At 42.3% G+C, this 27,090-nt stretch overlaps 2 protein-coding genes across 7 annotated transcripts in view; one reads left to right on the top strand and one right to left on the bottom strand.

Moving 5' to 3' along the window:
- Positions 1-1,152, bottom strand: part of CUNH17orf67 (chromosome unknown C17orf67 homolog) — a 29,913-nt gene extending 28,761 nt beyond the window's left edge. For all 3 annotated transcript variants that reach the window (XM_053655969.1, XM_053655968.1, XM_053655959.1), the window contains exon 1: positions 1,066-1,152. The gene's annotated coding sequence lies outside the window, so the exon portion shown is untranslated. The remainder of the gene's footprint in view (positions 1-1,065) is intronic.
- Positions 1,119-24,528, top strand: DGKE (diacylglycerol kinase epsilon). Of its 4 annotated transcripts, none has more exons than XM_053655956.1 (12): positions 1,119-1,219; positions 1,782-2,257; positions 9,988-10,147; positions 11,824-11,943; positions 16,516-16,659; positions 16,955-17,110; positions 17,429-17,482; positions 19,735-19,848; positions 20,873-20,944; positions 22,086-22,213; positions 22,447-22,510; positions 23,103-24,528. In XM_053655956.1, the coding sequence occupies exons 2-12, from the start codon at positions 1,803-1,805 to the stop codon at positions 23,280-23,282; spliced, it is 1,647 nt and encodes a 548-aa protein (XP_053511931.1). In that variant the 5' UTR covers positions 1,119-1,219; positions 1,782-1,802; the 3' UTR covers positions 23,283-24,528. The 4 variants fall into 4 exon arrangements, with proteins under 4 accessions (XP_053511931.1, XP_053511922.1, XP_053511928.1 ...); XM_053655947.1 differs by having other exon boundaries at positions 1,122-1,219; positions 22,447-22,558; XM_053655953.1 differs by lacking the exon at positions 1,119-1,219 and adding an exon at positions 1,454-1,515 and having other exon boundaries at positions 22,447-22,558.
- Positions 24,529-27,090: the final 2,562 nt, after the last annotated feature.

Here is a 27,090-nt window from a genome sequence, read left to right on the forward strand (position 1 = left end):
ACCCTGAGGCCCAGAGAGGTGAACTGACAAAGCACAAGAGGACAGAGGGCTGGGACCTGATCCCAGGCCCTACCATGCCATCTAACCTCTTCCCATTCCACCACACTTTCCCCTCGCTCTTCACAATCCAGACTGTTACACACTCTACCAGCAAAACCAGCATCACTTAGAAATGCAGGCCCTCAGGCCTCTTCCCCAAGAAAGGGAACCAGAATCTACATTTTAACAAGATTCCTGGGGCAAGTGCCTTAGAGAAAGAACAAAATAAAAGAAAGTCTCTCTTTGATAGCTTAATTTAGATTGAAGGTAACTTGGGTGACCAAGTTTAAAACAAAGTGGTCTCAGTCCCAACAACACTCCCTGGTTTTGTGACATCAAGCATGTTTCTCAACCAGTCTGTGCCTTGGTTTTCGTAATCTGTAAAGTGGGCATGATAAACTGAGCGCAGTGCCTAGCAAGTGCAGAGATGGAAGCTGGGCTTTATAAACAGACCAATAAATGCTTCTCATTTCAACAGGCCTGGCCCTCTGAGAAAGCTGGGGCTCCTTGAACAGTGTTCGGCACACAGTAAGCTTTCAATCAGTATGAATGTAATAAATAACTAGCAAGCGCTCAGGTGACATCTATCGATTTTTGATGTGGGTTGTCCCATTTTATTAGTGTACAAGAGTTTCAAAACTGCCAGTTTTCTACCTTCCAACATTCAACACTGCCAGGTCCGACATCCACCAAGCAGTGAGGAAGAAGGCAGGTTTAAGGTCATTGAAAGCTTAACTCATACTGTAAATCATTCATGCTAGAACTTTCTACCGAGCCGCAGACTTGCAGGGCTCAACCACCCATCCTCTCCAATGCCCCACCTTCTTGTTACTCTGCCCACCGGTCTCCCTAAGCCACGCCCTCGGCGACCACCGAGCCCCGCCATCTTCCTAAGGCCCCGCCCCCTAAGGCCTGTCAGCCTTCACAGCCATTTCACACCGCGGCCCTGCCCCGCCCCCGCCCAACCCCCCCCCCCCAGCCCCTGCATGAGGCCCCGCCCCCCACCCACCCAGGGTGCCTACCCACCCTCCTAAGGCCTGTGGGCTGTCTCCGAGTCTTCACTGACGTCGGCGCTCGCGGCAGGCTAGGAATCCGGCTTCTGCTCGCAGCAGCGCGCCAGGGCTGGAGGGCGGCCCGGGCCTAGCCCCCCCCCCCCAACGGGGCCTCCGCCCCCCGCGAGGTAGGGCCGCAGGGGCGGAGGCGAAGGGGTCGGGGTGCGGGGCCAGAGGGCGGTAGGGGCCGCAGGGGGCCGAGCCCAGGCGGGAGCCGAGCCAAGCCGGGAGCGGCTGGATGCGCCTGTTGGCGACCCGGCGGCCTGGAGGGGAGTGCGGGCCGTGGGATAACGGTTAAGGACGCCAGCCAAGGACGCCGGCCGGGGCGCCGTGCACCCCACGTGGCCATCGCGCCCAGAACCCCGGGCTTTCCGCAGAGGGCAGCCGGTAAATTTTTACCGCCCCCTACCCTGTGCCAGGCGAGGTGAGGAGGAGCCACAGGGCCGGAGGAGGGAGGGGACCGAGAGTGACCGCGCGGGGCACCGCCCCCTCGGCGGGCGCGACAGGTCCGCTGGCCGGGCGAACAGGAAGCTCTGGGGTTCTGCCGTGGGAAGACGGTGTGTGCGTTCCTCGCCTTAGAGAGAGCGGAGCCGCCAGGGCGCACCGCGCCCCGGGTATCCCCCGAAAGCAGGAAGGAAGGTGGGGGTGGGGCGCGGCGAGCCCGAGGTGGACCCGCCTGTGTCTCTACAGTAGGAATCGTCCTTGGAGAAGATGGAAGGGGAGAAGCGGCAGGAGCCCTACGCGGGCCTATTTGCGGACGGGCACCTGATCCTATGGACGCTGTGCTCGGTGCTGCTGCCCGTGTTCATCACCTTCTGGTGCAGCCTTCAGCGGTCGCGCCGGCAGCTGCACCGCAGGGACATCTTCCGTAAGAGCAAGCATGGGTGGCGCGACACGGACCTGTTCAGCCATCCCACCTACTGCTGCGTGTGTGGGCAGCACATCTTGCAGGGCGCCTTCTGCGATTGCTGCGGGCTGCGTGTGGACGAGGGCTGCCTCAAGAAGGCCGACAAGCGTTTCCAATGCAAGGAGATCATGCTCAAGAATGACGGCAGGGCCCTGGATGGCATGGCTCACCACTGGATCCGGGGCAACGTCCCCCTGTGCAGCTACTGTGTGGTTTGCAAGCAGCAGTGCGGCAGTCAGCCAAAGCTCTGCGATTACAGGTATGGCCTTTGTGGGTACTGATTGTCCCACAATGCACAGGAGTCACGATTTCAGGGAGTGGGTATAGAGGCCTGCTTTGATCTCAGCAAATGGCCTGAAATGCCCACTTGCAGAAAACAAGCTAATAAATATTCTTGGTATTGTACAAGCAGGGCAGCTTTGCAATAATCATATGCTGAGATGATGTAGCCGTGTTCCTCAGACAGCCTGTCCTTTTGTCTGCTGTTTTGTGGGCTTTAGCTTTCATCCAGAAGTCTCTAAGGGCTGCATACCTCATGGCCACTATATTACCGTTGAGCTCTTGGTACTATTATGTCAGTTTCATGTAAGAAAAAATGAAGTATGGACAAATTAACTTTCCCCTAGAGTCACAAAACTGATTCATCCCCAGTGCATATTGACTGAACAAGGAAAACGAGTGTCATTCTAAAGCAGCATTTGAACTACCTTTTTCAAATATAGGTATTAGTGCTATAGTGACATTTAACACTTAAAGGGATACTCCTTTTGTCAGTGGTCTTTCAGGGCATGTAGCATCTTAAATAAGTGATTTTGTGACTAAAAGCCAAGAGTATTTCAATGGCTTTTAAATACACACTGGACGACACATATTTATGTTCTTAAATATGGTCTGAAAATAGGTGATGGTTATGTTAGAGACTGGCAATAAAAGGGGGTGCTGCTTTGCAGATCAGCTTTTCTAACTCATTTTACAGTTGAAAGAACTGAATTCAATGAGAAAACAGAACAACTATCCAGGAATTCTAACCTGCTGGACAGGGTTAGGAATGCTATTGCTCCTTAGTCTTATCTCAGCCTTAAATCTGGACTTCTTCATTGTGATGCGTTTTATTTCAAGTAGAATGGCCCCTAAACATGTTTAAGAACCAAAATATAAGGCTGGCAATAGATAGCAAGTGGCTTTGTCTTTTTTTTTTTCCTTATTTTTTCTTTATTTAAAAATCCTTTTTAAAAAAATTAGTGTGAGCACTAACTCAACACCTATTTTTAAGTCTTATTTTAAATAGTTTTAACCATCAGATTTAGACTTAAAAAAAACTATCCCAAAAAATATATTTTTAATGACTACAGAGTTTTGTGACCATTTATTTTTACTTGCTCACTTATAAGTTTACATGTTGTCTTTTCAGTATCTGTGAGGGCTAGGTTACCAAGGTCTTTACATTTTATAATTCTCTCTGTAGGTGAGCTTTTAGTCTCTAAGGCTTGGGATTAGCTGGAAAGAAGACGTGGACTGAGTCCTGTTTTATCTCCTTCCCTGCTTTTGTCTGTGTAGAATTAGATGAAAATGGCTCCTATAAGTAGCTTAACTGCATTTCAAATACTCCTTCACAAATAAACATAATGCTCTGATTCTCCACCCAAAGGATCTTTCTAGAAATTTGTATCAGAGTCTCTGCTCTGCTTTAAACCCTTTGATTGCTTTCTCCACATACACTGATGGTCTTTCAGTGTAAGCTCCAAGTGCTTAACATGGTCCTACATGCTCTCTGGCCCCTGCCTGTCCTTACCAGCCACCACCTGCATTAATTTTTCATGTACACGCAACATCAGGTGGGTTGTGGTTTCCTTTTCCTTACTGACCTTTTTCGAGCCCTTTCCTCTAGAAACCTGTGCCTGATCTTCTACTCACCCCCGCCCCCCAATTTTTCCTTCTTGATGACGTAATATCCTGTTTTTCTGTAGTTCCCAAAATAAAGTCCCCGGAACCAACAGCGATAAGCAGCGTCACTTAGAAATTTGTTAGAAGTGCCCATTTTAGTGTTTTCAGATTTAGCAAACAAAATACAATAAAATAAATTTTTTTGCTACATTTGAGACCTACTTATTTATCTGAAATTCAAATTTAAGTGAGCAGCTTTTATTTTTCTTGGTAACACTAGACCCACTGAATCAGAAATTTGGGCTGAAGACCAGCAATCTTGGGTTTAACAGGCCTGCAGGTAATTCTAACGTTGAAGAACCACTGCTATGTTTGTGTAGCTTTTTAAACCTGAGCCTCTGTCCTTAATCTCGTGTCCCCTCCATGTCCCCTTGAGCACAGTGAATGTGATGGCGGAGCTCTGGTTCCTCAGTAGCGTGTTCTCACTGGTACTGCACAGTTTGTTCTGAGCATGCCAGAACCCTTCACACATGGCAGAAGTTGCCTCTGTATAATTGAGGCAAGTTTTATTATTCCCAGAAGAAAAGAGCACACTGTCCTGAAGTGGTACGGATTCTGTAATGTTCTGATTTATTTTAGTCAATAATTTTATTTAGGACTACAGTCAGCTGTGACCTTCTGCGAGAATGAAATATTTTACAAAGAGAAACAAGATAAATGTCTGCTTAGAACTTTTACACACAGACCAGGCCGTCTGTCTCGTCTCTGCCTTCCTCTGTCTCTCTCTGGGTTTCTATTGAGTGCCATGGGGCTCCTGTTCTTGGGAAGTCTGAGATTTAAATGAACTATGAAGACCATACAAGTCAGCATTTCAAAGGGTGATACCTGGTTTTAAAGTCTGCAGCCCCGTTAAACTACAGATAAGTGATAAAGACACTTAATTTATACTCAGCCGGTCATTATTAGTTTTCACATTGTAAGCATCTGTTCTGTGCCATACACTGTGCTGGATTCTTATTTTCCTGTAGATTTTTAATTAACCTTTGTTCCTTATAGTGTTCTGTGTCATTAAGAAAATGTTAGGAAATTCTGGCCAAGGTGGAAGTTTAGGTAGATATACTTTGCCTCCTTGAACAACCAGAAGAAGGACAACAACAAATTTAAAAACAAAAAACCAACAGAACTGCCAGACAGACAAACTGTATGAAAGTCTGACAACCAAGGAGTTAAAGAAGAAACATTCATCCAGACTGGTAGGGGGACAGTAACAGGCAAGTGGGTGGTGAGGACAAGCTACAAGGCAGAGGCCAGGCGGGCGAGGCAGCCACTGATGAACCGGGCAGTACCACATTCGAGTGCAGAGAAACTGGGAAGAACAACTAGGGACCAAGACAGACGGCACAACCCAGGGTTCCAGCACAGGGACATAAAGCCTTAAAACCTCTAGCTGTAAAAACCTGGGGGTGGGGGTGGGGTTGAGGCAGGAGGAGAAATTTCCAGCCTCATTGGAAAGTTTATTGGAGAGATCCACAGGGTCCTAGAATGTACACAAACCCACACACCCAGGAATCAGCACCAGAAGGGCCCAAATTGCTTGTGGGTAGCAGAGGAAGTAACTGGAAGTGGGGTGAGAGCCAAGCAAGTGGCATTGTTCCCTCTCAGACCCCTCCCCCTTACAGTCAGCACCACAATGCAGCAAAGTGGGTTGACTCACCCTGGCAAGTACCTAAGGCTCCGCCCCTTACAATGTAACGGGTGCACTGAGACAAAGAAACATGGTCCTAATGAAAGAACAGATTAAAACTCCAGAAAAAGAACCAGCCAACAGGGGAGATAGCCAACCTATCAGATGCAAAGTTCGAAACACTGGTAATCAGCATGCTCACAGAAATAGTTTAATATGGTTGCAAAATAGAGGAAGAAGTGAAGGATATAGGGAAGGAAACTGGGACTCATATCAACCATTTGGACCAGAAGGAAGAAATAAACATTCATCCAGACCAGAATGAAGAAACAAGAATTCAAAAACATGAGGAGAGGCTGAGGAACCTCTGGGACAACTTTAAACATTCCAACATCTGAATCATAGGGGTGCCAGAAGGAGACAAGGGAGGGCAAGAAATTGAAAACTTATTTGAAAAAATGATGAAGGAAAACTTCCCCAATTTGGCAGAGGAACTAAACATGCAAATCTAGAAAGCTCAGAGAGTCCCAAAGAAGTTTGACCCAAGGAGGAACACACCAAGATACATCATCATGAAATTACCCAAGATTAAAGATAAGGAGAGAATCTTAAAAGCAGCAAAAGAAAAGGAGACAGTAACCTACAAAGGAGTTCCCATCAGACTATCAGCTGATTTCTCAAAAGAAATGTTATAGGCAAGAAGGGGCTGGAAAGAAGTATTCAAAGTCATGAAACACAAGGGCCTACATCCAAGATACTCTACCCAGCAAAGCTTTCATTTAGAATGAAAGGGCAGATAAAGTGCTTCCCAGACAAGGTCAAGTTAAAGGAGTTCATCATCACCAAGCCCTTATTATATGAAATATTAAAGAGACTTATCCAACAAAAAGATGATAAATATGAACAGTAAAATGACAACAAACCCACAACTATCAACAACTGAACCTAAAAAGAACAAAAACAAACTAAGCAAATAACTAGAACAGAAACAGAATTACAGAAATGGAGATCATATGGAGGGTTATCAGTGGGGAGGGGGAGGAGGGAAAATGGAGGGAAAAGGTACAGGGAATAAGAATTATAATTGGTAGGTACAAAATAGACAGGGGGAGGTTAAGAATCATATAGGAAATGGAGAAGCCAAAGAACTTACATGTATGACCCATAGACATGAACTAAGGGGGGGAATGCTGGAGGGAGGGAGGGAGGGTGCAGGGCAGAGGAGAATAAAGGGGAAAAGAAAAAATGGGACAACTATGATAGCATAATCAATAAAATGTACTTAAACTAAAAAAGAAAAACATTTTCAAACCATATAAAAGCAAATTGCTTCACTAAGAGGAAAAAAAGATGTTGGATGTCTTTTTATTTATAAGGCCTTATCTTCAGTACATCCCTCTCCACCCTCCAGACATGCCCCACACACCGTGATTCATAAAAGAAAGCTTCTGACGCTTAGCAGGTAATTACATTGTCAGCTTTAGTCTTGGCTTTGATCTCAAATTTTATATTTCTTATTCTGTTGGTATGTGTTTATTTAATTTATTACTTATCCATAACAGAAGATAGCAAATCATCTTCTAGAACAGAACTAGGCAGACTTTTTCTGTAAAGAGCCAAAACTAAGTTATTTCAGGCTCACACACCATATAGTCTATAATAAGTTAACTCTACAAAACCAGCCGTGGACAATATATGAATGAATGGGTGTAGTTATTTTCCCATAAAGTTTATTCACAAAATCAGGCAGCAGAAGTGTAGGTCTTCACAGCATAAAAGTATTTAAATAAACCACAAAGGGAAGTATAGACCTGACTATCAAAATAAACTTAAGTACATTAAAAAGTGACTTAAAAGAAAACTATAATACTTATGTCAGGAAAGAGGTTGATATCCTACATAAATAATAAGTTTATGCATTTATTAAGATGTAGGGCATGAATCAATTCACAGAGAAGGCCAAAAAATATTCAGCTTCACCTGGTGGTCAAAGACATCCCAATGGAAACAGCAAAATACTTTTTTTGTCTATCAAATTATCAAAGAAAAAATATTAGGTCCTAATGAGCAAGTGCTACATGTAATGGACACCTTCATGCACTGTTAAGCATATTGGACAGATATATTAAGAACCCTAGGAAAATGCAATTCAGTAAATTCTAGGAGTCCAGAAAAATAGTCTCCTTTATGTTTAAGGTTGTTCATCATGTTATTTAGAAAAATAAACTATCTAAATGTTTGGGGGGGAGAAAAGGGATTCAATACTTTATGGTGTATCTGTATGACATTATTCATTCTTGCCAAACCATGGTTTTAAAAACTATTTAATGGCATAGGTCCATACTCATGATACAATGTGGGAAGAAAAAAGTGTCCAGGTATGTATATGTTATACCCCTAACCTAAAAACCAAACATTTGTGCACTGGAAAACCACGAGTAAGTTCATTAAAAAGTTAAGAGTAGCTGTCTCTGGGTGGGTTTTATTTTAGGTCTGTCTCAAGCATAAGCTGATATTATCTAATTTAAAATATGATTTAAAAATTAATGCAAGTAGTTCATGAATATAGTCTGGTTTTTAGACACTCAAGCAATTTGTAAAAGAAGTAGAAATAGTGGAAAGTGGATGGTGTCACCCCTCTGTCCCACTTTCCCTCCCAGAGGAAAGCGCTGTGAAATGATTCAGCGGACATCCTTTCAGATCATTGTCAAGGACAACGTGCTACTTCAAAGTTAACAGTACAGCGGTGGGTGGAGGTAGCACACTTCAGCCGCATAAGCAGTCTCTCCTAGTTCGAAAGCAAGGATAACGAAGGTTATCGTGCAAGTTATTTTACAGATCATGCAGATAACTCTTCTTCCAGCATTAAATAGGAATAATTGCTTGACCAGTCTGAACATCCAACCAGAAAAAATAGCCTTAAAATAGAAAGCCGAGATTGTTGATCTTTGGGGTGAAAGAGTAATTATCATCTTTGTTTTAATTCATTTAAGTGGGACCATTATTTCCAGCTGACCTGCTTCTGTCCGGGTCGTCAGAGCCGCCTCATCTGGGAGAGGATTAACTACTGGGCAGATTAATGACAAACCCAGGGCTTTCCGGCACTGCTGCCGGCTGGTTTCACCCTTGGCCCCAAAGCAGAGGCAGATCTGACTGTAAACGCCTCTGTCTGTATTTCACATGCAAGTGTATTGATTAGCTTTGTACTACCAACAAATGGACTACTTTACCGTATTTACTAGTATTCACGGATGGTTATTTAAGTGAAAATACTTTTGAATTAGACCCTGAGGACCCAGGCCAGTGGGGCATTGAAGCAGTAAAGACTTTAGGTCTTATGAACCTAATTCAGCCAAAGCACAAATAAATAATACACAGAACTATTGTTGTAGATTAGCTTTTGTTTATGTAGATTGTATCTATTGATATTTACAATGTTATAAATTAAAACAGCACTTGTTTAAATACTTGTTTGATTTTTTTAAAGATTTTCTTATTTATTTTTTAGAGAGGTGAAGGGAGGGAGAAAGAGGAAGAGAGAAACATCAATGTGTGGTTACCTCTTACACGCCCCCCCACACTGGGGACCTGGCCTGCAACCCAGGCCTTTGCACTGACTGGGAATCAAACCAGAGACCCTTCGGTTTTAGGCCAGCACTCAGTCCACAGAGCCACACCAGCCAGGGCTAAATACTTGTTTCTAAAGATTGATCATGGTGCCCTAGCTGGCATGGCTTAGTGGATTGAGCACAGGCCTATGAATCAAAGGGTTGCCAGTTCAATTCCCAGTCAGGGCACATGCCTGGGTTGCAAGCCAGGTCCCTACTAGGGGCTATGTGAGAGGCAACCACACACGGATGTTTCTCTCCCTCTCTTTCTCCTTCCCTTCCCCTCTCTCTAAAAATAAGTAAATATTTTTAAAAGAAAAAAATATTGATTATGGTAACATAAATATTGTATTTTTATCAAAATAAATGAAAATCTAATGAGAAGTGTGATGTTCACTTTACATTTTTGGTACATTTCTTTGGCTTGAAGTGAGCAAGATTCTCCTCTCTGTTTCTGCATTGAGGTTATTGACACCATGCATGTCCAACAGCTTCTGGAAACCTCCACTGTACACTTTTGAGAGAACGAGGGTAAAATAGCACCTTATTATTACTAAAATGATTTAACCTCAAAGACACTCTGAAGGGACCTTGGGGGCCCTAGGCCATAAGAACCACTGCGAACCTGCCAAGTATGGTCCAACTTTATTGCTGTTTTCTGTGTGTACATACAACTATAAATCTTTTACTTGCTGCGCTTTATGCCCAATAGTGATGAAATGACTGTTTTATTTTTTGACGAAAACGATTGGTCTGCAGATCAGTAAGACCATGGTTTGAAATTACTGTGATCTCTGCTTCTTCGTCCCTCAGGTGCATCTGGTGTCAGAAAACAGTCCATGACGAGTGCATGAAAAGTAGCTTAAGGAGTGAAAAGTGCGATTTTGGAGAATTCAGAAACCTCATCATTCCACCGAGTTATTTAACCTCCATTAATCAGATGCGTAAGGACAAAAAAACAGACTATGCAATGGTAATCAGAGTGTATTTGTTCTTATGTAATGGACTTTCCAGAAAGTTGTTTAAGTCCATTACAACCATGTGTATGTGAGTCGAATCATTATGGGAAACATAGAACCCCACCCACTTCCTAGAGATGTGCCACAGACTTGGGCTCCTGAGTTCTTTCATGTCTAGAGGGAACGTGAAAATGTCATGTTAGTGGTCTCTAAATCACTGCCTGCTTCTGGGTCGCTTCGGGAGCTTTTAAAAGTACAGGCTCCTGAATCCACCTGCATCACCGCATCTGATTTAGTGGGTAGATCCCAGGATCCATACTTTTTTAAGGTCCTCAGATAAGTCTGATGAGCAGCCAGGTTTGGGATTCATGACAATTGCCAGTGAAAAGGAAACATGGACTTTTCTCACACGTTGTTCTAGAAGAGTTTTTCCATCTGCAACTTTACATAGGGAGCCTAGAGATGCATTTACATTGCACATCACATGGCCCTGCAAACAGTGTGGAACATCGGCACTGTTGTGGCATCAAAGTGATGCCATCGGCAACACTTCGCAGAATGTTTGCGTCTGAAAATTTATGTGCATGTCTCTCTCAGTCTTTATGTAGCTCTTAAGGAATAACTATAAAAATTTGCATTTTCTACTTTAATGTGCCAAAATAGTTGAACTATTTCATTTTAAAATTCAATTGTGTCTTCTCCAATGTAGGATTTTATATCTTAAGTGGCATCTTTGTCAATATTTCTGCAAAAGAAAGAAGGGTTTTAAAAATTTTAAACATTAGGTTTAATGTTGTTGTGAAACATATTTTTAAAATGTACAGCCCCTGTGTAATGAACTATAGAAATGATCCCCGAAAGTACAGTTTTCACACAACCCGCATGTATCCAAAGTCAATCTGAGATCACCAGGGGTGAGAGTCACTGAGAAAAACCACCAAACATCTCCATTAGTGTTTGCACCCACAAGGAGAAGGGGAAAGGAAAGAAATTGTTAGGTTAGAAAAACATTAATTGCATCGGACGCTGTCTTTGCACAAATATGGATTCTTGAGTCTATTCCTGAGTGCCCCATTAAAAACAACTTGCAAATGAAAATATATTATACCACACCTAGAAAAGGGCAGTCGAGGTTGAAAGAACTTGAAATGTATTGCCCAGGAGTAATGTAATGTATATGTGATGTAATATCTGGGCAAATGTATTGCCCATAATATCTTTTATTGACTAATAAAAGATACGCTTTAGGTGTTTGAGCACAGTAGTTATATGGAAAAACAAATGAAATCATTTTTAGTTGCTTCAGAAAGCAAAACTAGAACAATGAATAAAAGTTATTGAAAGACAGATTTTTAACTCAATTTAAGTCAAAACTTTCAAATAATTTGATTTCGCAGTGGAATGGGCTGCCTTGTTAGTGAGTTCCTACTCACATGAGTATCCGAGCATGCGCTGGAGGACTTATCTAGAATGATGCAGAAGAGAATTAGGCTTTACATGGACGTTAAATTAGTTCATCTCTAAGGTCCCTTTCCATTCTTAGAATTTGTTGATTTTTATACTGTATTGATTGTACTGGGGTAGTTGTTTTCCTCTCAGCAAATTACAGGACTCTTGTTACCAAGCAATAAAAACTGTATTGCTCACCAGTTTTGCAATATTTAACTTTCATTCGCCTTGATTTTTTCAGCTAGGCTCTAAGCTTGGAAAGCAGTGGACTCCGTTAATAATCCTGGCCAACTCTCGCAGTGGAACGAACATGGGAGAAGGGCTGTTGGGAGAATTCAGGATTCTTCTAAACCCAGTCCAGGTAACTAAAGAGAAAACCTTCCTTTCTGTATTAGACTTTCCATTTTAGCTTCTCATTTTCCCTAGGTCGTAACAGTTTTTCATGCATTAAACCAGTAATTGCCTGATTATAGGACAGAGTAATGATTATAAAAGTATCAAGCCACTTGGATATATTGAGAAAGGGGAGCACATGGTGAGGATATAAAATGGTGCAGCCACATTAGATAAGTTTGGCAGTTTCTTTAAAATTAAGCCTATCTTTACCATACAACGCAGCAATCCTGTTTTCAGGAATCTCCCCGAGGGAAATGAAAACATATGCCCCACAAAGATTTTTATGCAAAGATTCATAGCAGCACTGTAGCCAAAAAGGAGAAACAACCCAACTGTCCGAGAAGCCAGATGCAAGGGGCTCATATCATATGATCTGGTTCGTGTGATCTTCCCAGAAAGGGCAGATCTGCAGACACAGAGAGTGCGCTCGGGGCCGGGAGGCTGGGAAACCGGAAGGACCAAACGTGCACACTGAGGGACCTCCCTGGGGCAACGAGAGGGCCCAGCTGGACCACACGGTGGCTGCACAACTCAGGACACGGACCAAAATCATTAATTGTTCACTTGAAATGGGTGGATTTCATTATCTGTAAATTATACTTCAATTAAAAATTCGGAATAAAAGGATCACGTCTTTAAGATTGACATTTGATGCTAGCAGCTTCTGCTCTGGAAAGCTAAACAACCCATTGTGCAACCACCAGAAAGGCAATAACTTTTCTCCTTCCAATTTGTATTTTTCCCTTTCAACACCGTACAACGTGAAATTATACAAGCAATAAAAAAGGAAAGAGGACTTCTGCCAATGGAGGTATAGGTGGAGAAGCCGTGCCTTCTCTCACAGCCAAGTTTAGAGACAACTAAATATTAGCAACAGAAAACATAGCCAGAACACAGAAAATTGAACTTTTCGGAAGTCTGTTAACAACAAATTCTTCAGCCTGACCGGTAAGGGGCGAAATCAGCAGCTGGCAGAGCAGGGTTGCACAGGAAAACTCGGTCAGACGGACTCAGGGGCGCGGAATCCAGGCACAGGGTTGGACCTAGTGAGCAAGCGACCAAGCAACCTCGGGGAAACAGCGAGGGAGCAGGGCTGTGGGTTGACTGTGGTCGGGCATTTGTGCGCGGATAGACAAGCGAGGGAGTGGACGATTGGACCGGGACCCAGTGGGTCCCCGCAGCAAGCAGCAAGCGGCAGCAGAGGGCGCAGCCATTTCCCAGCTCTGACCCCACCTCCAAATACAACGTCATAACGCAGCGACTCTGAGTGGCCCGGCCCAGGTGAACCACCTAAGGCTCTGCTCCTCACCCAGCGACACGAAACAGCAGAGGGTGCTGCCATTTCCCCGCTCTGACCACACCCCCACATACAGCATCACAACCCAGCGACCTGGGAGTCCAAGGCTCCGCTCCTCACACTTAAAGGGCACGAACAGACCAAAAATGGCTCAAGAAGATCTCAAAGCCCCAGAGCCTACAGATCTAAGCGATGAAGAAATAGCAAAACTCTCAGACGCACAGTTTAAAACACTGGTGATCAGGATCCTCACAGAACTGGTTGATTATAGCCACAAATTAGACAAATATATGAAGGCAAAACTAATTGAAATGAATGGAATTGCACAGGAAACCATTAGTGATGAAAAGGAAACTGGGACTCAAGTCAATGAAGTGGACCAGAAGAAAGCAAATAATGGCCAAACAGAAAAGAGTGAAGACACAAGAATTCAAAGAAATGAGGAGAGTCTTAGGAACCTCCAGGACATCTTTAAACGCTTCAACATCCAAATTATAGGGGTACCAGAAGGGGGAAAAGGCACAGCCACCAGTGGAAAACTTATTTGAACAAATAATAAAGGAGAATTTCCCCAATCTGGCAAAGGAAATAGACTTCCAGCAAATCCAGGAAGCTCAGAGAGTCCCAAAGAAGTTGGACCCAAGAAGGAACACACCAAGGCACATCATCATTATATTAGCCAAGATTCAAATGAAGGAGAGAATCCTAGGAGCAGCAAGAGCTAAGGGGACAGTCACCTACAAAGGAGTTCCCATCAGACTGTCAGCTGATTTCTCAAAACAGACCTTACAGGCAAGAAGGGGCTGGAAAGAAGTATTCCAAGTCATGAAATCTTAAGACCTACAACCAAGATTGCTCTATCCAGCCAAACTTTCATTTAGAATGGAAGGACAGATAAAGTGCTTCTCAGATAAGATTAAATTCAAGGAGTTCATCATCACCAAGCCCTTATTATATGAAATCTTAAAGGGACTTATCTAAGAAAAAGAAGTTAAAAAAACATGAACAGCGAAAGGACAGCAAACTCACAGTTATTAATAACCACACCTAAAACAAAAGCAAACTAAAAGGACAGCTAGATCAGGAGTGGAAAGATAGAAATGAAGATCTCAAGGAGGGTTAGCGACAGGGGAGTGGGAGGAGGAGAAGGGGGGAGAAGGTACAGAAAATAAGTAGCATAGACAGTAGATAGAAAATAGATGGGGGGCAAGAATAGTATGGGAAATATAGAATCTAAAAAACTTGAGACACATGGTCATAAACTAAAGGGGGGGTAATGGGGACGGGGAGGTAGGGTGGAAGGGAATGAAGGGGGGGAATAGAACAACTGTAATTGCATAATCAATAAAAAAAGGTAAATTTAAAAAAAAAAGGAAAGAGAAAAATCGCCTGCAATTTTCCCACAAAAAATACATCAGATACATAGATGAAGGACCCATGCCCATGGACAACAGTGCAGGGGTTGACTGTGGAAGTGGGGGTAGGCTGGGTAGAGGGGACGAGGGAGGAAAAGTTGGGACAACTGCAATAGCATAAAGCAGGGGCGTCGAACTCATTCTCACCAGGGGCCACGTCAGCCTCACAGTTGCCTTCAAAGGGCCAAATGTAATTTCAACTCCTTAACAGTAAGGAGTAGTTACATTTATACAGTCCTAAAATTATTTCAGCCCTTCAAAGGCAACCTCAAAGCTAATGTAGCCCCTGGTGAGAATGAGTTTAACACCCCTGGCATAAACAATAAAATATTTTTTTTAAAAAAGACAAAAAGAGATAAGCATGAGATCTGCCCAGTGACATAAGAGAAACCAGGGATTCATTCAATGTGAGCTACAAAACTCACAACCATAGGGGAGAAAAAATGTTTTTATCTGCCCATGTTCTTCCCATGAATTGTCTATGCTTTACATGTTAACATTACTATAACAGTAATCTGTATGGAGATTTGTATTCCATTTTCTTTACTTAAAGGTATAAGAATTTTTCCATGTTGCAATATAGTCCTCCTAATTATATATGTATTGACTGAGATAATTAATCAAATGAATATCTCATAATGTATTTACTCAGTCTACTGCTGTTGGAGGTTGAACTTGTCTCTAAGGTTGTACAGTTACTAATAACACCATACTGAACACCTTTACATGCTATTTTCATCTTTTAAAATACTCTCCTAGATGATTTACAGAATTAATAGATATGAAGGATCTTTGCATCTTTGTCAAAAGTATACTTAGCACATTCTGGCTTCGTGTGAACAGGAAGGAGGGAGTGCTGTATAACAGACAGACTGTAGGACTGCGTTTGTATGGCCACACTTAACTGTCAGTGGAGTTGTAGGCAACTTATTTAAGCTTCCTGTTCCTCAATTTCCTGGTCAATACAATGAGGCTCATTTGTGATTTCTTGGGACAGTGTCGGTATGAGCCACAATGAGTATAAAGAGTCTCGCATAATTCCACTTCTGAGTATTTACCTGAAAAAACCAAAAACACTAATTTGAAAAGACATATGCATCCATATACTCATTGCAGCATTATTTACAATAGCTAAATATGGAAGCAACCTAAGTGCTCATCAATACATAAATGAATAAAGAAGAAATGGTACATAAATACAATGGAATATGATTCGGCCATAAAAAAGAATGAAATTTTACCATTTGTGACAACATGAATGGACCTAGAGAGAATTATCCTAAGTGAAATAAGTCACAGAAAGACAAACGCCATACGATTTCACTTCTAAGTGGAATCTAAAGAACAGAATAAACAAACTAAACAGAAACAAACTCAGACAGAGAACAAACTGATGGTTGCCAGATGGGAAGTGGGTTGGACAACTGGATAAAGAAGGAGGAGGGATTAAGTACCAAGTGGTATTTACAGCATAGTCGCCGGGATATAAAGCAAGCAGAGGGAATATAGTCAATAATATTGTGATAAACGTGTGGTATCAGGTGAGTACTAATCAGGATTATCACTTTGTAAGCTATGTAAACGTCTAATGACTATATTGAAACTAATATAATAATGTATGCCAGCTATAAGTGGAAAACAAATTTTTTTAAGTAAAAAGGATGTGAAGAAAAAGAAAAGTCTGACCTGGAGCCTGGCACGTGCTGAAGATAAATGCGCTGTCCCCGTCTCGGTGCTGAGCCGCAGCGCACTCCTCCAAAGGGGACCGTGCTCACAGACGGAGGGAAGCGTGGCATAAACATCTTGTTGTTTCTCTCATGTCTAGGTTTTCGATGTCACTAAAACGCCCCCGATCAAAGCCCTGCAACTCTGTGTGCTTCTTCCTCATTACTCAGCTCGAGTCCTTGTCTGCGGAGGGGATGGCACTGTGGGCTGGGTACTGGACGCAGTTGACGAGATGAAGATCAAGGTACCAACCTCCGAGGCCTATGTTATAGGTCATAAGTTAGGGCGCTAGGTGCCTTCCACAGAAGCACTTCTCAGATAATTATATAATATTTTATTCTGTTTTTTATTGTGCAGATGAATATGAGAAGACATTTCCAATTCACATTATGATTAAGCAGTTAGCATAAACATGAGCAGGACAGCGTACAGTTGTTATATTTGTATCTGTATTGCTTTGGCCTTTCAGTTTCACCAAGTTTTATCACCCTGCGAGTAGTTGGGAGAGAAAAATCTAAGCTCTATCTTCCATGTTCTAGGGGCAGGAAAAATACATCCCACAAGTCGCCGTCCTACCTCTGGGAACGGGCAACGATCTGTCCAATACGCTGGGCTGGGGCACAGGTTACGCGGGGGAAATCCCAGTCACGCAAGTCTTACGCAATGTGATGGAAGCAGACGGAATCAAGCTGGACAGTTAAGTTACACCTCCTCCCCAAAAGTGGATTTTTGAACTTGGAGAATATGATGTTTGGTTTATAAATGAAAGACTGTGTTAGTTGCACTTAAGCATAGATGCTAGTGTTTTATTTTATTCTTATAAAAGGACTGAAATCATAATTAGGCTGAATAGTTATCTCAAAATTTGCATACTCACTTAGATGTGCTTATTTTTCAAATGCTATTATAATAGAAGGACCTTATCTCCCAGGCATCCAGAGTTGATTAGTAATAATCATAGTTAATTGGCAGTTAACCGGAAATAATCATGAATTTTTTAACTTCTGATTTTTAGATGGAAAGTCCAAGTAACAAGTAAAGGATACTACAACCTGAGAAAACCCAAGGTGTGTATTCAGGGCTTCAGCTGGGAGTGGTTTCAGCGAACACGGTTGAGTGCCTCCACTGTGCAAGCCACGGCCTGTGGCGGGCATGGGGTCATGGCACTTCCTGCCGGGCGCTGGTCGTGGAGCAGGAGAGACCCCAGGTGCTGGGGAGCTGAGCGCAACTCCTGGCTTGGACTGTGCAGAATGCTTTGGGGTAAACCAGTGCAAGGGTGCTCAGTGCTGCCTTGGTAGGTCAGGTTGAAGGGTTTCAGGGGAGGTTACATGTGAGTTGGTCCTTGTAAATACAATTTAGAGCAGCAGAGAAAGGATCAAGGCTTTCCAGGCAAGTGGCAAATAATAGAGAGAGAACAGATCTGTACTTTTAAAAAGATGCTCTGGCTCTTGCAATGTCAACGGTGCCTGTGCCGCTCACAGCTCCTCGCCTCTCCTCTCCTCTCCTGGCTAGAGCCCAGAGGCCCAGAACAAGAAGCCAGGACTGTGTTCCAATGCACACTGAGGCCCTGGATTGCCACAACCTGGCTTCCACTGCAAAGATGCAACAGAACTTTAAAGTTTCATTGTTTGGCTAGAGGACCAGAAAATCAGACATGACAAGACTGAAGACAGAGGTAATTTAAGAAACATCCATAGCGGTGACTGGCCCAAGCTCTTTGAAAAGTATCTTACAGATGTTAACTGTCCTTTCAAAGTTCAAGATCAACAAGAAGAAATTGACTAGTTTAGCTGTTAGACTAAAACCCAATAATAGAAAAAAACACCAACGATGCAGCTAAAAATGCAGAGCCGTAGATCAATTTGGATATAAATAATCCTGATTTTTAAGGCTGGTATAGTGGCCTTGACTGACCTTCAGATTCAGGCCATGATAGCTACCTGGTAATGCTTACGGTAATTCTCATCTTGGTCCAGGAGCGCCTGATACAGGATGCAGCTGCTGAAGTAAATCAAACCATAGAGAGATTGCCCACTGCTTTAGACAAGCATAGTCTTGGTTTTGACACAGGAGATGCAGTTCTTAATGAAACTGCTCAGATCCTGTGGTTGCTGCATGTAGAACTCAGAGAGCCACAGATAGAAATTAAGTGAAGCCATAGTAACTGTCCAGGCAGTGATTGCTGACCCAAAGACCGCAGCCTGAGGAAGCTGGAAGACGAACATTTCAGGATTTCAGCCTTTTACCTACTTAGTACCATGTATGCCCTGGTATGTGTTACAGAATCAAACGTCCCATTTGCAAGGGAAGAATCTCAGAAAATTGACTATGTTCTAGAGATTTACCATCATTGCTTTTCTTTAATAAATTTGGGAAAGTGAGAGGAACAAAAGATGCTCCGGAGATAGTGTGAAAACAGTGTAGAAACCTACACGAGGGCAAAACCAGGGGAATGTTTGGGCGAGGGCAGTTCAGAGACATTTTAAAGGTACAATCGATCCAGACTTGGCACCCGATTGGTATTAGGGGAAGAGAGGAAATACATACATATTACTGCCAAATTCCTAGTTTTTATGACTGCATGTATGGAAATGACATTAACTAAGATAAGAAAAATAGAGTTTCAGCCCCAGCTGGTGTGGTTCAGTGGATTGAGCGCCAACCTGCGAAGCAAAGGGTCCCAGTTTGATTCCCAGTCAGGGCACATGCCTGGGTGGTGGACCAGGTCCCCAATGCGGGGGTACATGAGAGGCAACCACAGATTGATGTTTCTCTCCCTCTCTTTCTCGCTCCCTTCCCCTTTCTCTAAAATTAAATAAATAGAATCTAAAAAAGAAAAATCAAGTTTAAGAATTGAATAGGAAGAAAACAAGTTAGATTTTGAGCATAACTTGAGGCGATGGTACATTGAACAACAAGTTGGAAATTCAGGCTTATTGCTCAGGAACGAGACAGAGCTGGATGCAGACTGAGGAATCCAGGCTGGGCTGGGAGGGTTGAGACTGAGACACACATGTAACAGGAGCACAGGAGTGCGAAGCTGGGGCACAAAGTAGAGCTGTTCCAGATGACAGGATCGGGGATGTAGCACATTGAACAGAAATGGAAAGGGAGATTCGTATCTATAACTATCAGCCTTGAACGGAAGCTTTATTTCTTAAAATGTCACTGGATAGCATAAAATAGCTCTACGTGAAGAATAGACACAGAAAGCGTTAAGTTTTCGTAAAGGACATGAAGACTAAGGTGTACATGTTGCACTCACGCACAGGCATAGACCGAAGCGTAATCTGGGGCTTGTTCTTAACCTCTTCCGCAGGAATTCACAATGAACAACTATTTTTCTGTTGGACCAGATGCCCTCATGGCTCTCAATTTTCATGCTCATCGTGAGAAGGCACCGTCTCTGTTTTCTAGCAGAATTCTTAATAAGGTGTGTTGGATAAAATAACATTTCCTGCTTATGCCAAAGGTACAGTAAAAATCAATAGTTCCATTATATCTGGCACCCTTTCAAGTAGATTCAGCTAGAACTCACTTGTGGGGACATTGACCTGCTCTGTTTTGTGTAAGACTATCCAGTTAGATCCTTAAGTGTATTTTATTAAAGTATTTTATAACTATGGCAAAGTTTTTTAAATTTAAAGTTGGAATGTTTTACAGCACATTTTGCTCAGAGGGCAACTAAGTGGAATATACAATAGTTTATCCTACTGAAATGGCAGCTGATAATGCAAAGAAATTTGAGGCAGGACACAGTTTCAATGAAGTCGTTAATGGGAAAATAAATTTCAGTGGCGTGAAAAAACTTGAAAAGGCAGGTAAGGCAAGAGAAGGGGCGGTTCGTTTACCACTGCTTTCAATCAGAAGTATCACTCTGGCTCCTTTGATTCCTTCGGTGGAAGTTTTGTTAGGAATTGTTTTTAATGACTGTTGGCAATGGAGCAATAGGATGTGAAAAGTAAATGCAAAGCAGTTTTGCTCCTGGTTCTGTTTTTCAAATACTTCAAATGTACAGGTTTTTTCTATTAATATGTATACGAATGCAATAAGTATTGCTGTTTATACAATTGGTGATTAACAACTTTCTCAGTGCTTCCATCAACCTTTTAATATTCAAGGGTAATTATGAAATGTTCATTAGACTTAGCTGTATTACTTAAGTAATCTGAAGTTCTAGAAAAAGGTGGAATTTTCTAACTTTAATATAGTATTTCTTTATAAAATGTACCTTTTTTTGACAAAGTGGGAGAAAACACCTTTTAGGCACAAACCACCCCTCTCCCTGAAAACCAGGCCAAACTCAAAGGTAATGGCGGCCCTTCCTCCCAGCAGGGCCCAGCGCTCTCTGAGGCCGTGAGCGGCCTCACGTCAGGGGCTTTGGTGCAGTGCCCTCCTCTTGCTTACAGGGCTTGTTGGACTGCTTTAATGTCGTGTTTTCTGTTCGTTTCTCATAGGCTGTTTACTTGTTCTACGGAACCAAAGACTGCTTAGTGCAAGAATGTAAAGATTTGAATAAAAAAGTTGAGGTAAGCTTTTAAAGTTTAGGTGATCTCTGGATTGTGAACATTTTTTAAGCAAAAATGTGGAATTTTCTATTAACATATTTTGCTAACATATGGAATATTTATTGTGCCTAGAGACTACTCCTGCTTCATACACAGCACCCCACCAAACTAAGTGATTTGCCCAAAGACACACATAATCAGGATTTGAACCTCTATGTCACGTCTAACACAGAGTCTGTCTAACTCTGTGATTAACAGTTTCCGTTCATAGATGATGACTGATGTGAGGTTACCTAACACAGTGCCTGACTCATGACAGACTCAAGAGGAAGTTTCAACCCAAAGTTTAATTCCTAGTATGGTGGTGATATCCCTTCTCTTACAAAACAAACATGTATGAGCAGTAAAAACAGGGTATTGATGATTGCCGATTGGTATACTATCCCTGACATCATAATACGGCAACGTCTTCTATACAAGTATATTCCTTGCTTCGCTTCCAAAAAGAATCTGTAGTGATTAATACCACCAACAAAGACATTCATGCAGAGAAACCTAGAACTAATAAAAGCAGCACAAAGGGGAGGGCTCAGCCTTGGCAGACATGGCACAGAGGGAATGGCAAGATTTTCCATTAAAAAACTTTCCTTCTGCTTTATCGCGTTTCCTTTGTCTTAGGCTTTGATAGCATTGGGGCAGCGAAGCGTGGGAAGCGGCGCTTTATTCCTTTAGTTGATATTTTATTTGTACAAAAATATCTGTGGAGCCACTTAGAAAATGCCAGACACCTAGGTACTGGGGATACAGTGACAAGGCCCTTGTTCATACTAAGTTGTAGACTAGAGAGAAGAAAGGCGTTTAAACCACATCACAATACGGTGTGAGGCGTTGTGTGATAAGGAAACCATGCTGGCTTACGGGGACAAATAAGATACATAAACCCAGGGGCTGGAGAAGGTGTCTAGGGACAGTGACTGTAACAAGGAAGTCTTTCCAGAAGTGACAAGCTGGAATCTGAAAATTAAGTGAGAGTTGGCTAAGTGAAAAAGTTGGTGAAAATTGCCCAATGGTTGATGGACTAAGAAAAAGGACGTGAATTCTAAGTGGACGTGGCTGCGAATCACATTCCCTGTAGTAACTAACTGCTTGGATTTCTTTAAAGCTAGAACTGGATGGTGAGCGAGTAGAACTGCCTAATTTGGAAGGGATTATAGTTCTGAACATTGGATACTGGGGCGGCGGCTGCAGACTGTGGGAAGGGATGGGAGACGAGACTTACCCCCTAGCCAGGTAGGTACATCTGCGATCTGCTGTTTTATGTCACTGTTTGCTGCTTTGGAGCAGTCTGTTGTGCTTCAGAGACTTCTTTTCCTCAGATTTCCTTTTTTTTTTGTATACCTCGTTAATATAAATATTTAATAAGGTGATGTCCAGCCATGTTAAAATAATTGTCCCCGTGTGGTTGATTGGATTTTACTGCATTGTACAATTCACATTTTATGCATTTCTTTTTCTAACTTCAGGCATGACGACGGTTTACTGGAGGTCGTTGGAGTGTACGGGTCCTTCCACTGCGCTCAGATCCAGGTGAAACTGGCAAACCCTTTCCGAATAGGACAAGCACACACAGTGCGGGTAGGTGGAAGGGCTCTGCCAGGCCAGGCCGCCCAGTCCATTTCTAAGCCCTTGATCGGTAGGAAAAACAGGCGCACAGTAGTTTTCCCCAAACAGTGGTTCACAACCCATGCTGTGGATCACCCTCCCCCAGGGCTGGAGTGGGATGGGGAAGAAACAGGAAGTGCGGCCCTCTGTCCAGGAGAAGAAACGAAGCGTCCAGTGGCAGAGAACCCTTCCAGGGGCGTCCAGCCCGCGGGCCGCCTGCAGCCCAGGATAGCTATGGATGCAGCCCAACACGAAGTTGTACATTTACTTCAAACCCTTCTTTTTGCTCATCGTTTTCCATTAGTGTTTATGCATTTACGTGTAGCCCAGGGATGCCAGAAGGTTGGACACCCCTCCCAGAAACAATCAAGGAATAAAAATAAATTCAGTTTAGTTTTCTCAGAATGAAATGCTAAGAAATGCCCCTGAGGAGGGTTACAAGCGGATACAGTTAGGGAAGACCTTCCTGAACGGTTTGGGACTGACTGTTCTCTGATTCTTCGTTCCCTGATCGCAGCTGATCTTGAAGTGCTCGATGATGCCCATGCAGGTGGATGGGGAGCCCTGGGCCCAAGGGCCCTGCACCGTCACCATAACTCACAAGACACACGCACTGATGTTGTATTTCTCCGGAGAACAAACGGATGATGACATCTCTAGTGCTTCAGATCAAGAGGACGTGAAGGAAACCGAGTAGCTGGATGAGGAAATGAACGCTTCTTCAAACGGAATCCGCACAAACACGTAAATGCACATTCATCCGAAAGCAGAAGCTCTCCACCGACTCTTTAGTCTGCATGTCACCAGTAGTGAAATGAACATGCATCTCTGTAAATAGCATTCCAAACACAGCCAAACATCTGTTGTTTACTAGGCCTGTTTGGGGCAGGGAGGGGTTCTTTTGGTTTTTTGTTTTTGGTTTAACAAAACACGTGGATCGTATAGTGCTCATTTTAAAAAGTCACAGAACTTTACATGGAGGTGAGATGTTGTTTCCGTGGCTTTGTGCTGGAGACCAGGCTCCCTGAAGGCAGCCCCGCACCTCCTTATTCCTGAACCGCGCGTCTGCTGAGCACGTCACACACGCGGCGAGGTGTGGGTGGAACCACTCCTATGTTCATTTTTAATGTGGTGACATCGCAACATTTAAGAAGTTAACTTGCTGCTTTGAAAGGAGATGGCTGGTTTCCAGCCAGCACGGCCAGTGCAGGGCCCTCCCGGCAGCCTCTTAAGGCTTCCTACAGCCCCGCACACGTGGGTCCATAAATAACTGATTTCCAAGGAAGCCGAAAAAGGAGAAATGTCAAAGAAAGACGATATTTAACATTTTTGTCATAGTTTTTATTTTAGGAGCAATTTCGGACTCCAAATGTTGTTTGTTTAGCCCAGGTAGCGACCATGTTGAGCTGCTGAAATTGAGCATCTTGTTTATAACGCAGAATGGCCAGAAGAGGACCACACAGGTGAACTGGTAAAGACCAACACTCAGAAGACTTTGGATTGGAAGTTATAGGTTCGAAGCCGGACAGTTAGTTCTCCAACTTTTCTTTTCATTAAAGGACAATATCAGCAATTCAAAAAATGTACTAAAGAAAGTTTACTATTCATAATAATTGTTCAAAAACAGTTCAAAAATAATTGATAAGTTTTTAAAATTCAGTGATCTTACAGTAGTTTGAATACAGTAGTCTTTCATAGCCAAAATGCTTAACAGAGCCTCCCCTTGGGGAAGTGACAGAATCCTCTGCTAAAATGTTTCTATCGTATTTATTTTAAAATGAGATATATTTTTTTACTTATTTATTTTCTTTATTGTGGCAACCTATGTTTAGTGTTTACAATATATGGCTTTATTTTAATAAGTTAAATTGATCGCATAAATTCTAGTCACAGTCAGCTAGAAATGTAGCCTATTGATTAAGTAATTAAAACCCGTAAGTTAATTCTCTGGTCAGATAGTCTCATTCTTCATAAACAAACACTCAACTAAAAGGGCAGCGGGGGCAATGGAAGTACTGGCAGACTACTTCTGGGTAACTGAAAGTTTTGTTTCATTATTTTATTTGACCCTCAATTGCCAAAAACTTACTGGGGGAGACACTGGGGCAACTGTAATAGCATAATCAATAAAATAGAATTTCAAAGCAAAATTAGTGAAGGCCTAGTCTCATAGCTGCCCATTACGGGTGCTCTACTGTTGTTAGCCCGCCTGGCTGGGCAGACTCGCTGGGCCCGCAGCCCGGCATTTCTCCGACCAGGGGCCCGCATGTGTGCTCGGGGGTCTTTCACGGCATTAGTCTCTGCAAGATTAAAACGTATCCCCCAAAACAACATTAGCCCTCCTTAAGGACCTGTTAAATGAATCTGCCATCCATGAATTGCTATGAACTTAAATTTCAGTCACCTTCCGGCCCAGGAACCACCTAGTGTCGTCAGTACATTGGATAGAATACGTTGATGTTACTTAAATTGACCTCTTCCCAGTCTCAACAGGAAGTGCCGACTTCTCAGTCGGAAAGATTTTTGTGAGCAGACCTGCTGTCGCCTTGATCACACGTACTGCGGTGATGGGAGAGTTTGGTAGATTTTCTTTCATGGGTTGATTATGTTTTGAGTACAATGAGTTTTATTCTTTAATTTGTGCTCAGAATTGTTACGGGTGTTGCCTCCTACAAATACAGGTGCACAAAAGCCGGTTTACAGTTGCAAGTGCAAAAACAGTTTATTCTTGCATTGTCATTTATTAGTCATATTTTCCATACAAACAACTGCACACCTACTTTTGCCAACCCCTGTATACTGTTAAGTTCACTGTGATTTAGACTGTATTTTATCTATTAGATCATTCTTAGTGCTAATTATAGAGTCAAAGTATAGTGTTACTTTGGGATATCAGAATTAAAATAATCACAATAACTGTAGGTTTTTTTAATTGTTAAAACTGTACTCTAATCACACAGTTACATTGGATTTAAAACAGGTTTATATATAGCCATCACTGATTGAAACAAATTGGTTCTTTTGTTTCCCATGGACCCCAACTAACGTTTATTTAGTGCATCTCACTCCAGCATCCTGAGACGTTGCGATTGTTTTATAAGCATGTTTTGGGGAATGTGTAGGTTTCCACCTGTGTTCCTTTCATTTGGGCTTCAAGCCGAATTATTTTTAGTATTTTGAGTAAGTTTCACCTGAACCTTATCAATTTTCCACTATACACTATCGCACAACAGCTTGCTTACACAGTCCCTGCTTTTCAGCCTGGGCAGTGAATTGGATTAGACAAAATTCCCCGAATCTCCTGTTGGTACGTTGGTTTTTGCTCCACGGGCATTGGGTAAGTTGCTTGTCCAACAAATTGGTTTTTCAGTTTTCATAATCCAGTGAGGTTTTTTTCCCCAACTGACTCTTCCTGAAGTTTTTCTGTTCCCTATTCACTCATTCAAAATTAATATTTATTTAGGAAAGTTATTTCACAACACCATAATTATACATCTTATTTTAGCAAAATTCATGTTTTGGGCACATATACCCAGCATTTCAAATACATGTATAGCCATGTGTTTTGTTTTATACAATTACAATTCACGAGTTATATATTAGGGTAGCAGTTGTTTATATTACTGGGGATTCTCCACTTCCCAAAAGATAATTTGCCACAAGAGTTTCCTGATCCATTTCAAACTGTCGATTTTTTCACATGATACCATCTATATCCTTAGAAGAAATACCTGAAGTGAACCATAGCCCCACGTCTGTGCTGATCCCTCATCCTCCACTGCGCCAGGTGAGACATCCTGGCCCCTGGTAAACTCAGTGGCTACAATACCGATACACGGCAGCTCTTACGGATTCCTTATATAGATATTTAATGGTGATAACTTCCGTGTTTTCTTATGTTTAATAGAAATCAGACTGACTTGTGTTTTAAAACACGGATTCTCGGCTGGTATGATTAGATGACCTTAGGTGTGTTTTAGCTTTTCAACAACAATTAACCGTGAACACTTAATGGAGTTCATGTTTATAAAAATTTTATAGTCTAAATTCTTTATCTTTTCTTTTAGATGTGTGAGACACATGATTAATGTTTCCTTTGTGAAATCCCTTTGACTGCTTAAGAGTTATAATATATACCTTGACTCTGAAATTATAAATTCCTTTTTGCACTGTAAAAATGAGTATTACCACCATGTCAAAAAATGAAAAGAGAGAACAGAAGATAGTTTCCATTTGTAATGTAAAATAAAACTGTACTTATCTATATGAAAGAATTTTAAATTGGTACTAAATAGAAAACCTTGCAGATTATGTTAATTCACAGATTTCTGTGAATTGAAACACATAACTTTATTATTGAGCTAAAAACTTCAGTAAAATGGATGACAGTTTTCTGTTCTTTCCATTAAAATTATAGTTACCCACTGAAACCAAACTTTCACAATGAGAACTGTATTCATTCTACCAACTTGGGCACAATGAGCTATAAGGTATATTTATTTCAA

The sequence above is a fragment of the Artibeus jamaicensis genome, unplaced genomic scaffold (genome assembly GCF_021234435.1).
Source record: "Artibeus jamaicensis isolate MK-2021 breed Jamaican fruit bat unplaced genomic scaffold, CSHL_Jam_final contig_1998, whole genome shotgun sequence".
Taxonomy (NCBI): Eukaryota; Metazoa; Chordata; class Mammalia; order Chiroptera; family Phyllostomidae; genus Artibeus; species Artibeus jamaicensis.

Excerpts from the sequence above, each read along its gene's own strand:
- DGKE (XM_053655947.1), top strand. The coding sequence starts at position 1,803 with ATGGAAGGGGAGAAGCGGCAGGAGCCCTACGCGGGCCTATTTGCGGAC. Across the intron at positions 20,945-22,085 it reads ATTTGAATAAAAAAGTTGAG|CTAGAACTGGATGGTGAGCG; the intron begins GTAAGCTTTTAA and ends ATTTCTTTAAAG. Across the intron at positions 22,559-23,102 it reads GACAAGCACACACAGTGCGG|CTGATCTTGAAGTGCTCGAT; the intron begins GTAGGTGGAAGG and ends CCCTGATCGCAG.